This window comes from Alligator mississippiensis, chromosome 7, assembly GCF_030867095.1.
Source record: "Alligator mississippiensis isolate rAllMis1 chromosome 7, rAllMis1, whole genome shotgun sequence".
Lineage (NCBI taxonomy): Eukaryota > Metazoa > Chordata > Crocodylia > Alligatoridae > Alligator > Alligator mississippiensis.
The window spans coordinates 83,343,793-83,357,382 of NC_081830.1; the positions used below are offsets into that span (position 1 = coordinate 83,343,793).

The 13,590-nt window shown below is 57.7% G+C and overlaps 1 protein-coding gene across 2 annotated transcripts in view; it reads left to right on the forward strand.

Moving 5' to 3' along the window:
* EPHB3 (EPH receptor B3) overlaps nt 1-13,590 on the forward strand; it is a 42,981-nt gene that overhangs the window by 19,504 nt on the left and 9,887 nt on the right. For both annotated transcript variants that reach the window (XM_014611012.3, XM_006260770.4), the window contains exons 4-5: nt 12,143-12,298; nt 12,594-12,929. In XM_014611012.3, coding sequence (XP_014466498.1) covers nt 12,143-12,298; nt 12,594-12,929 — 492 coding nt within the window. The remainder of the gene's footprint in view (nt 1-12,142; nt 12,299-12,593; nt 12,930-13,590) is intronic.

Below are 13,590 nucleotides of genomic sequence, written 5' to 3' on the forward strand. Positions count from 1 at the left end.
CACACGTTGTCTGGTTAATGCGCACTGATTCTTTACTAGTGCCCGGGGGGCTCTGTGACCCACACCTGTCCCAGGTGCTTGCTCTTCTCTCAGAGTGAATGCCACGTTGGGTCAGAGATGTAAGGCCTGTTCTGGGACCACGGTTCTTGGAGTCCATCAGAGATGCAAACGTGTTGGCTGCAGATTTGGGTCTGTGAACCTCATTCAAAACAGCAACTCTTCCTTCCCCAGCCCCCCACCCCCCCCCACAGCCCACACACACCTGTCCCTTCTCCCCATCCTCTTCCTCACCCTTTATATAAAGCCACCTGCAACTGGAATGAATTGTTTCTTCAGAAATCCAATTTCACGTTGAGGTCGCCAAGGCATTCAGGAGGCCCCGCCGTGATTGGGGCCCCGCTGTGCAGACTGCTGTAAGAACCTGTACAAAGACTCGTGGGCCCTGCCCGATAGAGCAGACAATGGAAGACGGGAGAGGGGAGGGGAGGGGAGCCGTGGGGTCAGATGCACATGCACATGGAACTGCATCATTAAGGAGGTGGCAGCTGATCCCACCCGCTCCTGGAGCTGTTGCTAATCAGCCTTGCGGCAGAGTTGGGTCTTGGAGGGTGGGTTGGTTCTGGGGGAGCATCTGTGTATGAAGGGGGCAGCAGGGGATGTGTTTAGCTGTGCAAGGCTGCATGTCACTGTGGTCCTGGTAGCTCCCAGCTAGATAGCCACCTTCGCCGTTCTTTCCGTTTTGTGGGCTGGCTGCTTCCCAGGGGAAGAGAATGGTCCAGGTGTCCAGAGAGTGCCCCCCTCGGTTGTGGCTCATTTCCCCCCAGACTTGCTCCTGTCAATGTGAATAACCTCCAGAAAGGCCAGCCAGGAGGAAGGCATGCTCTCCTGGGGCCTCTAGTTCAGGCACTGCTGTCTGCAGACCGCCCTTAGTTGCCCAGGATTTGGCTTTTCCTTTGTGTGGAGCTTTGTACCAGATGGTGAGAGGCCCCAAATCCAGGGATGGGGCAGGAAGGTGGGTGTTGGGCCTTGGAGGGGTGCCAGGTAAGCATTGGGTCTTGAATATGTTGGGTTTGGTGACTAGATGGCTACAGAAAGTCTGGAGTCAAGCAGATGGCATTGGGTGAAGTGAGTTTGGGCTCTCAAAAGCTTTATGCATCTCTGATTTAGTTAGTCTCTAAGGTGCCTCCTAGATGGCTACATCCATCCATGATTGATGGTCCTTGAGGCTCAGCAATCCTGGGGGCTGGATTAGTGGCAAAGGCACCACGTTCAGGCCAGTCCTTACACAGGCCCTTGTTCGAGAGGGTGCCGGTGGCTGTGCTGGGCGAGAGGCCTGGAGCAGACAGACGCTCTTGTGCACCCTCGAGGAAAACGACGGTCACCTGTGAATGCAAGAACTGTCCCTGTGGGAAAGGGCCGGCTCGGCCGGATCCCTGGCGCCAGCTCCAGCTGAACTACCCCTCGTCCATGTTGTACAAGCCTGGCCATACGCCTTGGGACCGGCAGGGCCTGGGGTTTATCAAGTAGGAGATTTCCTTTGCACTGAGGTCATCCCAACCTCACCCCACATTCCAGTAGAAATCCTGCTCCTGGGCAGGTCAGGAGCATCCTAAAGCAGTGGATCTCAGCCAGCGGGCCACAGAGGCCCTATGGGTTGGCTCTGCGGGGGCGGGAGGTTGGCTGACTCCCCACCCCCAAAATGGTCCTGGTGCCAGAGTGCTTTGCACGCACCAGCAAGGCAGCAGAGCCACCTTGGCATGAGTCTACAGAGAGCTGATTTAACCCAGGCGCAGCCCTGCACGCAAGTGGCTCTGGTACGTCCTGGGCTGGAGCAGCCTGGCACGGCGCAGGGCATGGGTCAGACTATGAGGCAGGCTGTGGGGTAGGAGGGATGAGGAGCTATTGCAAGGTGGGCTGGCAAGGACCACCCGCCTGGGCCATCAAGTCCAGTCCCCTGTGTTTGCAAGCAGTTGTTAACCAAAGGAATCCCCAAAATTGCCACTTCCAACCTGCGCCCACAACTACAGAACGGGAACGCCAAGGTGAGGGCACTGCCATTGGCCTGGCGCTGCGGTGTCAGGGAAGGAGGATCCTAGGAAGAGGGTCATGCCCTGCCCTGCAGAGGAAGGCAGAACCCTACACAGTCCCTGGCAGCTTGATCAAGGGGAGAAATCCCTTCCTGACCCCGGGCAAATGAGGGTGTGCGCTGTAGGATCAAAGAGGACGAGAGCTGGAGTCTTGAGAGGCGGCAGCTGCTGAGGCCAGACTTGCAGCATCTTTGGGCAGTATAGTCCTTGCGTGGAAGCCTTGGGAAGATCTGGGTCCCTTAGCATTTTAGGGTGGGGCCTCCCTCATGTCCACAGGACGGGGTCCAGGACCTGCCTGGCCGGATGGATGGAGATGGCTGGTGTTGCTGTAGGGCGCCGTGTGTGCAATAGGGAAGAGAGTCTGGGAGAAGGGGCTTGTCCAACTTCACCATTAGAGCCCACGGGGGTATCCGTCTGCGGACAGCTGACCCCTAGGGCCCTTGCTTAGAAGGGTGCCGTTTGCTTGGTTCCCTGTTCTTGGCCCAAAGTCTGGGGAGCGAAGATGGGGCAGCCGGCTGCACCATAAACATGGTTTCCCCTGGATCCCAGGGGGTGCAAGCTCCGTGCTGTGAGGCGGCAGGCTGCAAAGGAGCAGCCCCGCCGTATGCCGAGCTCAGAGCTGCATTGCACCTCGAGTGGCTGGGGCTGCGGCTTCTCCGCTTCCCTTCATCAGAGACGAGTGGGGAGGTAATGGAGGTTCGCCCACGCAGCGTTCTGCAGGAGCAACCGACTGGAGCAGCCCGCGAGACTCCAGTGCCGTGTTGTGCCTGCAAGTAGCACGTCTGGGGGGTGGGCATGGCCCAGGCCAAAACCTTTGGCTTGCATTCGGGCCTGGGAGAGAGAGACTTCTCCGCAGATGGGGAGCACGAGGTCCGATCAGCCGCAGGAGTATTCACGATGCCCCTGGAAAACTGCTCTTTGCCAAAGGAGGCCCCCCAGACATGGATCTCTGGCTTTACACTCCAAGGTGGTGCTGAGTAAGCCCTACTGGGGTCATCGCTCCTCCCCATCGCTTCCTTGCAATAAAAGTTGCTCGAGAGGTGGTCTCTGTCCTATCAGCCTTGTCTGCAGAGACCCGCTTTGCCCCAAAACCACGTCCCTCACTGGGGACTCCTCCGCATCGCATCCGTCTGGTGTGTGGGTGCTTGAGAGGAACCTTTGCATTTCCCTAGGAAAGTCTCACAGAGCTGGTGGAACCATTTCTCTGCCAGGCGCTCGCATGTCTAAGTGGAAGCAGCTGACAGAGTTGGAAGGCCCGGGGAGCCTCCTCCATTTTTCATGTCCCTTTACCAGTCGTTTTGCAACTTAGACTTTTTTTTTTTTAATGTCCTCTGCACATTGGGAATTGTCTTGGGGGAACAACCAGGAAGCAATTGGCTGCTATTTCTGCCTCGCAGGCAGCCGCGCAGAGGAGCTGGCTTGTCTGCCATGCTGCGAAAGCAGCATGCGAGCAGCTTGATCTCAGAGCACGCCTCTCGAATCGGAGCATGCTGGCCCGACCAGAAAAGCGCTGCCCCGACGGGCCCTGTTACCACCTCGGCATAAGGGAGCGATGGATGCCCTTGGTACCCACAGAGGGAGATGGTTACCCCTGGCTCCACGCTCCTCTTTGTGGCGGTGGCTGAGACGGCGCGTGAGGACGCCTCCCAAGTGCCAGATGGCATTTTAATAAATAACAATACCTAGTTTACTGCTTAGATGGGATAAGCCCAGTCTTAAATCCCACCCCTCCCACGACTTTTTCTGTCGCCTTCAAAGATCTCCTCCTCCTCTTTATCTCCACCCAGAGCCGGGATTAGACGCTGCATTCAGGCCTGCTACAATGCAGCTCGGATCCCAGTCCCTCGGGAACCCAGGGCTCAGCCCGCCAGGCTCGAGCAGCGTCTTTGGCATGCTCTGTAATGCGATCCGCAAGCGGGTATCTGGAGCTCTAGTCAGCCGTTGCCACAGCATTGATTTGGCATCTCATTCTCAGGCTCATTATCTTGATTTAATTAGCACGCAGCCCTTCTGGGGCTTACGCTGCCCGCTGCTCTCCCAGGATGAGGATCTGCGCAGGCAGCTCTCGCGGGACGAAGGGAAGCCGCTGACCTGGGACTCGGCTGCCCGAGTGGTGCTGCTGCTTGGCCCCATCCCGCGTCTCTGGAGCTCGGTGGGGTACAGGAAGAGAGGTGCCCATGGGAGCAAGCCCTCTGGCTCACAAGGGGACGCTCCCTCTGCTCTGCCCCAGGCCAGCAGCATTGTGAGCCTGCGAATACAAGGGCATCTGTGTACAGAGGCAGGACCGAGCTCCACAGCCTTCCTGTTTCACAGCTCCATCCTGCTGGGTGGAAGAATTGGAGGGTTCAAACTACCGCTGCTGGGCTCTTTCTCCAAGCCCAGATGCTCAGCTAGGGCTCAGTGGCGTCTGGTATACAACAGCTTAACCTGAGACCCCTTTTGAACAGAGGCCTGGGGTGTGCCTCTCGCCCAGCCTGAGCCAGCTGTGCCGTGGCACTGGTGTAATACTTCTGCTTAACCACCGGCACCGGAGGAGGAGCAGCATTTGTGTCTGTGGTCGTTCATCTCCCTCTGCCTGCAGAGAAGCACCCCTTTGGGGGACAGCCTGCCCGGCAGCTCCCTAGCATGGCATTCATCACCCTAGACCAGTGCTCTCTAGAGAGCCTGGCCCTATACACATACATTCATTGGCAACCTATGCCCGTATATGTTTGCTAGGGGGGTCACCCTGATCATCCGAGGCAAGATGCGACTGTTGGAAGGGGAAAAGAGTCCACTAAAGCGCTCCGGATCCTAGAAAGCACTGCCCAGCTTTCCTGACTTTTACAATCTCCATCAGCTTTGTTCAGCTCCAGTCAGTCCAGTACCTACGTGAATGTGTAACCAGCCGGAGAGGTTGGCACAGCACTGTCCACACGCCTACCCTTGATCCCTCAAACCGGCTTTTTCTCCAGACAGTCTGCTCTCCAACGCCCTGCACGTCAAACCCGAGCTCTTTCGAGAGGCGACGCCGGCCGCGTGACCTGGCCGAAAGTCGGATTTTGCTGGTTTTGGTGTTTGTTTTTTTTTTAACCAATAAAAAACAAACCTTTTTTTTTTTTTTTTTTTTTTTTGCAATCGATGACTAATCGAAACGTCACCAGGAATTAGAAAAAAGAAAAGTGCCAGCTCAGCACGGCGCTTGTCGATAGCTCACCGCTTCGCATTGCAACACGAGGCCGCTGTATGGAAACCGGGAAGTGAAACCGCCTGGTGTTAATTGGCGAGATGACGACAGATTAAAGATCTCCCTGGCGCAGGGTGAGAAGCCAGCTTGAAGGCGAGCTCGCCTGGGTTTCAGTCATCTGCTCCTCCTGACGTAATGACGGCGACTGGCCTTCCTAATGTCACGCAGGGCTCTTTAAATCAGAGTTTCGCTTCAAATGCAGAAAGTTTAAATTTCCCTGCTTTTAAAATTCATTTTTCTTGCACACGGTTTGGCCATAACCACTCAGGCAGCCAGAGGCTTTTCTTTCCTTTTTTTTTCTCTAAATTTTACTCCAATCGCTTTTGGACAGAAGCAGCATGAAATATTTCAGCCCAAAGGGTATTTTTTTTTTTTCCAAGAAATCAAGTGCCTTTTTAAAATAGAGGCTTAAGCACAAAGTTGCCACCTCAACCGTAGCTGGAGCGTTGCTGCCTTGACTCTAATCCATCTGTTGGCACTAAGAGAGAGCAGCGCGAGTGAGCTGTGCAGGTTCATAAAGCATGGATTGTCCCAGGCAAACGTGATTGCCGCCTTTAACAAAATTACAGGGTAGCTGGACAAAGGGATGTGATGGGTTTAATTTATCTAGACTCCAGCAAGACTTTTGCTTCAATCCCTACAGGGAAAGGGATAGAGAAATTGGAGAGATGCTGTCTGGGTTAAACTACAGTAGGGCAGATAGAAAACTGGCAGAGACCTTAAACAGAGTAATTCAAGGCTATTATTCACCTCTAATAGGGAGCTGTAACAAAGCACAGCCCTCCAGGGGCCAGGGCCAGGGCAGAGAGCTATGGCTTCACTAATGATCTGGGCAACGAGGGTCGCTGCATTGCATACGGCTGAATTTCCAGCATGGAGCCATCCCTCCCCCTTCCAGGCGGAGGGAGGGGGCCCCAAATCATCGGCAAGGCTTCCAGTTCAGTGTGTGTGGCTCGTTTCTCCTTCCCCACATCCCAGGCAGTAATCGCAGGCTGGGAGCTGCGTGAGTCACTCCTCTGTGATGTTGGGATGATTTATTCCAGTGTTTTTCGGCTCCCTCCCTTGGCCCTTATTCACAGGGGTGGGGCTTTCTCTTTGGATAGAGAAGCTTCTTGCCACCAGACCACCTTGCAGTACCATGCCGTTGGGTTTCCAAGGCTGGGTGGGTCCACGCTAGGGTGGAAGCGCTCTCTAATAACAACCCCGGGTGCTGCCGGAAGCGGTGGCTTGGCCCGGGGGGAGGCCTTTGCTGCCCATGCAGCAGCGGGCACTGTCGCAGGTGGGATGCCAAAATGAAGTCCTTGCCTTGTTAACAATCCCGTGGCACGTCTCACGTGGCCCCTGTTGCAGGGTTACTCCCAGTGTCCTGGCCAAAATCCAGTTGGAAGACTGCCTTCTCCGAGTCTGTTGCTTCCTTCCCCGCACTCGGGGATTGCTCGAGGCAGGGATTCTGCTTTAGCTCACGCCCGGTTGTGCCGCAGCTGCTAAACGGTGGCCGTGTTCCCCCGGAGGTGGCTTCGCACGCACGTCTCCTTTCTCAGCACCAGGCTGCAAGGTGGCTTTTATTTGAAGACACCTCGGCATGAAAAACCACGGGAACACCGGTTCCCGCTGCCTGGGGCACCTCCCGTGGGAGACGCCTGCTCCCAGCTCAGCAGGTCCCAGGGTCAGTCCCACGGGGACGGGCTGATGCTGCGGTGGTTTTCACCCAGGAGTCAGTGGGTTTGGCCACTTGTCTGAGCCGTGGACAAGCTGGGTATGTTCCCTGCTGTGCTACAGGCTTCTTGCGCGACCTGGGTATGTCACTTTGGCCTGGGACATCCAAGGGCATTAGGCACCTTGCGCCCATTGACTCTGATGGGGAACAGACACCTAAATGCCTCGGAGGGTCTCAGCTGTTGCTTGTCCATGCTCCAGCCCCCTCCAGTAACGCGGGTGCCACCTGACAGGGGTGTTGTGTGAATGCATTGAAGCTGGTGAGACAGCTGGGGGGACCAGCTAAGCCCCCCAGACAGGAGGACTGGGAACCTTTGGCAGGTGGGGCATGCTTCCCTCTCCCCTCCGGGGAGCAAAGCAAGACCGCTGACCTCCGTGTGCCATCAGGGATCCTACCGGACCCTGTGTGGATGGCACCGCTGCCTGGCCGGACCCTGCGTGGACTGCACCGCTGCCTGGCCGGACCCTGCGTGGATGGCACAGCTGCCAGGCGCGAGCCTCCTCTGGATTGCTAGCCTGAAAGCTTGTCAGGATGGCTTGTCTTGCACTCCGCAGGCATCTCTTATCTCAGTGCTCTCCGAGCAAGATAAGTCAAGGCAGCTCGCTTTAATGGGTGCCAGGGACAAGGAATGAGTTTAGATGTAGGGTCATGGATGGTGCTGTAACCCAGATAGCAAAATACCCCACCCCTAGCCACACAACCCCCCCCAGGAAGGAACGGATGCCTTTGCCGGGGCAGGAGGTGCTAATTACCCAGGTTGGAGCCGGGCCAGCACACCTCAGTTTCCTCACCTCCGCCAAGCGGCCCTTGGAGCGCGCGGGCTTCCTGCTCCGCGCCAGCTCAAAGGGAGTGTCTCTCTTATTTTCCTCTCCTGCCTGTATGATTTTGCATTTTGCATGTCCCCGGTGGGTTGAGGCTGCTTTCCACAACTGGAGTGCGTTTGGCAGCTCCTTCAGCCTGACATGTTCCTGTCCAAGCGGCTTTAGTCACTCCTCGTCCCTCAGCAACACGGTTCCTTAATTCTGAATTTGTATCCACCCCTTCGTAACCAAATGGGGCTGGAGCCTGGCACACCGACGCGGCGGGGGGGGTGGACTTTGCAGGCCTGCAGTCTCCATTGCAGCTGCCGTTTGCTTGTGCAAAGATCCACTGAGCTCTGCTGAGTTGTCCCAGCCCGTGTGCCATGTTCTTGCTGGTCCTGGGTTTTCAGCAGAGCCCCACTCTGCTGCCCCCCAGTCCAGTCGGCTGAGCAAAACCAGGCTGTGCGGTCTGATGGGTGGAAGGCTAGCTTGAAGGACTAGACTCTTTTTGCTGGGGAGAACCTTGACAGCCAGGTAGTGCCAGCTCAGAGTGGATCGAGTGTCTTGTCCAGCTAAGTCAAGCCCCATTTGCATCTTACTGCAAAGCCCGTGGGACAGACAGCAGCTGCTACAATCCACCTGTGGAAAGTCTCTAAAAACCTGTGAGCTGGCCTCCAGGTAGACTTCAAGGACTCTGCTTTTCCAGCTAGGAGAAGAATGAGCTGGTGCCTTAATGAGCAGTGCCTGGTTCTTCCCCGGGGGATGCTGCTACTCGCCCGTCTGGCACAGGAGGCACCTGCCAAGACAGCCCCGCAAATGGGAAAGAGCTTGTTCTGGGACCGCTTGCAGGCACGGCTCCTCCAGGTCCGCGGGGGCTTCTCGACACCACCACAGTGACTAAGCTGCAAGGAGGGGTTGATTTTTATGGGTTGCAGAGCCTGTCGCAGCTGTACTGCCAGGCGTGGGGGTGTCGCACAATGCTCCCGGCCCATGGGGAGCTGCAGAGGCCCTGGGTGTGAAGAGCTCTTGCAGAGAGTAGAGGGGCATGGGTGGGTGACACAACTGAGAGTCCTGGAGCGGTTCTGGACCGTGGTCCTCGTGCTACAGCCTTCCTGCAGTGCGCATGATGGGCGGAGGGCGCAGCTTGGCACGCGGTTAGGGAGGCATGTAGGGATTTGTTCCTTGAGCTCCACTTTGCATCGGTGGGTGCTGCAAGAAATCTGCAGGGTTTGAAATGGAAGAGGCATAAACAAGCCCAGGGCGTGGGGCCTTTCACAATCGCTCCGTTTGCAAGGCTGCGGTTGCCATCCAGAATACTTCCCACCATGGGTGTTTTGGCTGCACCTCATGGAAGGAAACTTCCTCCAGCCGCTTCCCCAAGGTGGCATGAAGCTCTCCCGTAGGGCAGGGGGCTGTGGTGTAGCCGGCATGGAGCAGGACTTGGCTCTGCAGAGGTGAAGCTGCAGGAGGTTAAGTGCCTTCATATCCAGCTTCTCTCTAACCCCTGGGGTTAGGGCATGGGGGGGTCGGAGCACGGCTTTTAGAGACGGGGTGAGACATGGGGAGGCCTTCACGGAGGTGAGAGTGCAGAGGATGTTTTCCAGCTGTTTGGGAAGCCGGCGTGGAGGACACGGAGCAGTCGTGCCAAAGCACAGCAGGGGCCGACTAGCTGCTTCCAGCTCGAACGCAGGCCACCCCGTCTTGCAAAGGATACGGCAGGAGTAGGAAGGGGGTAGAGAAGGGCAGCAGAGCGGAGCAGAGCCGTGGAACAGCCTCCGCGGGAGGAAAGGCTGCAAGGGCCGGGACCCTTCAGCCTGCAGAAAGCTGACAGAGGCACATACGACTGAGGTCTTAAATCACCAAAGGTCTTGGGGCGGGGGGCAACTAGGAAACTATTTTTTTCCAACTGTCACAAGAACAAGGAGCACCCCGTGAAATTCAGGGAGCAAACAAAGGGAAGTGCTTTCTTTCCACTGCACGTTATTAACCTGTGGAACTCCCTGCTGCGGGACGTTGTGGAGGGCGGTAGTAGTAGTCGTAGCCTTGTGAAGGGTTCGATAGTCTTGCAAAGCATTTAGATTATGGATTGTATGGGATGGTTCGGATAGGCCCTGCCTCGGGCAGGGGGCTGGACGTGATGACCTCTGGAGGGCCCTTCCAGCCCCACTTCTCTGCAATGGGGGTGACACGGGCTTGTAGAGGACCGGTCTCCCAGGGGCTGTGAGACGCCACAGCCTGCGGTGGGATGTAGCTGGCTGCTGGGAAAGATGGACCTTGCATGGCAGTTATGGTCTGAGTCGGCCCCACGTCTGCGGGCAAAGCCCTCTTCTGTTTGACTTGGTTTTTGCCAGGCCGATGCCAGGGCACAGGAGCGGTGTCGTGAGGACAGATGGGGCTGCTGGAGACGGGGGTCAGTTCTGCGGTATTTTGCTGCTGGCCTCCATCAGGTTTGAGCGCTATTAATGCTTCCCCAGGTCCCTTGCTAAGACCGAAGTCTCCATTATTCGCACCAGACCTGGGTCCCAGGTCCTTTGCTTGGTGAAGGAGGTTTGTAGGAAGCAGAAGGTTTTTCAGATGTTGGCAGCAGCAGAGAAACAGCGGTTTAGCAACGCTTCTGCTGGACTATCTTTTATTTTACTTGACAAGCTACTTATGCCAGCTTGGGGACAGCTGTGTCGCAGGGACAGAAAACTGACGGGAGGGCCTGAAAGGAAAGGTATGGGGTGGGGGAATGACAGCGTGCCAGCTTTGGTGAAGCATCTGCTGAGGCTGCTGGTGTCAAGGGCAAAGCCCCATTTACCAGCTTTGTTTTTGCGGAGGAAGGTGGAGTGTATGAAGTGCGCTGCTGAGCAGAGGTTATAGACACCGGTGAGAACGGAGAGCCTCAAGGCCCTGGGATCTGCGGTCAGGAAATAGGATTGCGGGTCAGGTGGGGCAAATGCGATGGGAATTGGAGGCAGAGGCTGAACGAGGAAGGAGACCGCTGGGAAGGAGAGAGGCCAAGGGGTCAGACGGCAGCAGACAGGTGAGCTTGCAGTGAGAGATGGCTGCAGAAAAGGTTGACCATGAGCTGCGTGTGCAGGGGAGTCTGCAGTATGGCTCGTGGAGGGGAGAGGGTCTCACTCCATCTAGCTCAGGTCTGGGCAGCATGGGTGTATGCCGAGGGCTAACGGGGTGCATACAGGGCCTGGGAGGGGAGTGTTGGGGCCAAGCACCGAGGAGATGCACCAGCCTGTGAGACCGAGACCCGAGGAGCTGGAGAAGGCAGTGGGTGACGTGCTTTCATGACCAGTCCCAGACACACCCCTGGTGTGGTGGCAGCTGACTGCAGAGGGGCTAGGTCCCCATCCACATCTGACTGCTGTTGCAGGGCTGCCTCAGTCCTAGGTGCTACTCTGCTAAGAGCTGGGCCAGTGAGGGGAAAGCCGTCCTGTCTGGTCAGGCAGTGCCCCAGGGCCAGCCAGGAAGGGCACCGCACACTTGCTGTCACAGTGGGCAGTGAAAGCAGCAATCGCAGACCTGGAGGAGGTCTCCAAGGGCTTGTCTGTCCTCCTGTAGCGACCAGTCCCTGCAGGGCTGGGCCTGAGCCCTCCCAGCCCAGCTGAGTCTGCAGACCTGATCCGGTCCCAAAAATTCACTGGTGACGCTGCTTTTGGGCTCGCTGGAGACCAAGGGCGAGAGATCAGGTGCTGGGGATGAGCCTGGAGCAGCAGCCTGCCCGGGGGGGATGTGTGTATGTGGGGCACAGCAGGACGGAGCAGCCTTTGGAAGGCAGAGGGGTGGGCATGGGGTCCCAGGCTCTGTTCGCGACTTCCCCTCCTCTCGGGGAGCTTGAGTTTGTGCTCTCGTGTAAGCGTCCCGGCAGCCGCCCAGCGCCTGCAGACCTAGAGGAGCGTCTGGCCCCACTCACAGCAGACCAGCCATGCTGTTGGGTGGGAGCTCGGTTCAGAAAGGAGCCAGAGGTGAAATCCTCTCTGCCCACTTCTCCCACAGCAGCCCCAAGGCAGGTGCCAGGGTCCCTGGGCTCTGCAGAAGGTCCCTGCACGTTGCTGGGGACCTCCTGGCAGCCTCTGGGCCTTGACCCTGTGTACTCCACTGCTGCCTGAGAGAGCCGGCGAGCCTTGTTAGGAGGCTGGAGGGGCCTCCATGGCTTCTCACCAGGGCAGGAGTCTCAGGAGCAGCTAGCAAGATCTGCTCCGGGGCTTTCCAACTTTTGTCTGTGCTCCTTTGCCTCCTGCCCCAGGCAAGTCTGATGCCCTGGGAGGCCTGTTTGGTAGCAGGTAGTAACACAACTTATGCTTCCTTCCTGCAGCCTGTGGTCCAGGGAGCTTCAAGTCAAAGCAAGGGGAAAATGCCTGCTCCCCCTGCCCCCCCAACAGCAGGACAAGCTCCGGGGCGGCGACTCTCTGCTCCTGTCGGAATGGCTTCTTCCGGGCAGATGCAGACCCGGCGGACAGCGCCTGTACCAGTAAGCCTGGGAGCGTTCCAGCCCTCATGGTGGGGGTAGGGGTGGGACAGGACTGGGATCCTGCTTTGCCAGCTGGCTTTGAGTCTGGGGTGAGTTCTTCTGCTCCTGTCCCAGCTGGCCAGCACAGAGCCTGGTGCAAGATTGGGGGTGCCTTGGATGAATGCTGCATTGCACAGACAGACGGGGTGGGGATCCAGCCCTGAGGGCAGCAGGCTGCATCCTGCCTCCTCCCAGGGCCAGGCCAGGCTTGGGGAGGCCCCGCCAGCTCCTCCTCTGACGTGCTCCTCATTTGCAGGCGTCCCCTCCGCTCCCCGTAGTGTCATCTCCAACGTGAATGAGACTTCACTGGTGCTAGAGTGGAGCGAGCCCCGGGACACCGGTGGCCGGGATGACCTGCTCTACAATGTCATCTGCAAGAAATGCAGCGTGGAGCGCCGGCTCTGCACCCGCTGCGATGACAATGTGGAGTTCGTGCCCCGCCAGCTCGGCCTCACTGAGCGCCACATCTACATCAGCAACCTCCTGGCGCACACCCAGTACACCTTCGAGGTCCAGGCCGTCAACGGCGTGTCCAGCAAGAGCCCCTACTCCCCCCAGTTCGCCTCAGTCAACATCACCACCAATCAGGCAGGTCAGTGCACGGGGTCACGGCAGGGAATCTCTCTCCAGCAGTGTGGGGCTCCCTGTTGGAAGTCTCCTTTGTGCCCTACTGCCGGCTTAAAGCGCCTGCATCTAATCCCCTGGGTAAATTTCTCCCTGCATTTGAAGACGTGTCCCTGGAGGGAAGAAGATCAAAACTCCATGCAAACCAACTGGAGAGGGGGTAGCTGGGGGATGCTCCAGAGATGCTAGGGCTCTAATCCCCGCACATTGTCTACCCACAAAGGCAGAGATGGGTCCAGGGAAATTCAGCCCTGCCCAGTACTTCGGTGGAGCTGCTTGGTGAACTCTCCTTCAGCCCCTGGGCTGCCCAGCGGCTGCCACCCTTGTTCTCCACAGGTCTAGTCTGGGGCAGAGGGTGGAACTGAGGCAGGTGGGAGGAGGGGAAAGTGGCTCCCTGCCTGTGGGTGAGGCCCGGCTTGGTTTGGGGTTTGGAAGCATCTCCCGCTGGCTGCTTCCCAGTGCCGCCTTGGCAGAGTGCAAACTCAGCTGGAATCGGCTGGGATCCTGCTCCCCTGAAGGAGCTGTCACGTGGCCCTCAGGAGCTGGCTGGAGCTGCCCGATCCCCAGCTTCCTTCCCCAGAAAGCGAGCTCCCAGGGCATCTGGGTAGGATGGGAGCCCTGGGTGTCCT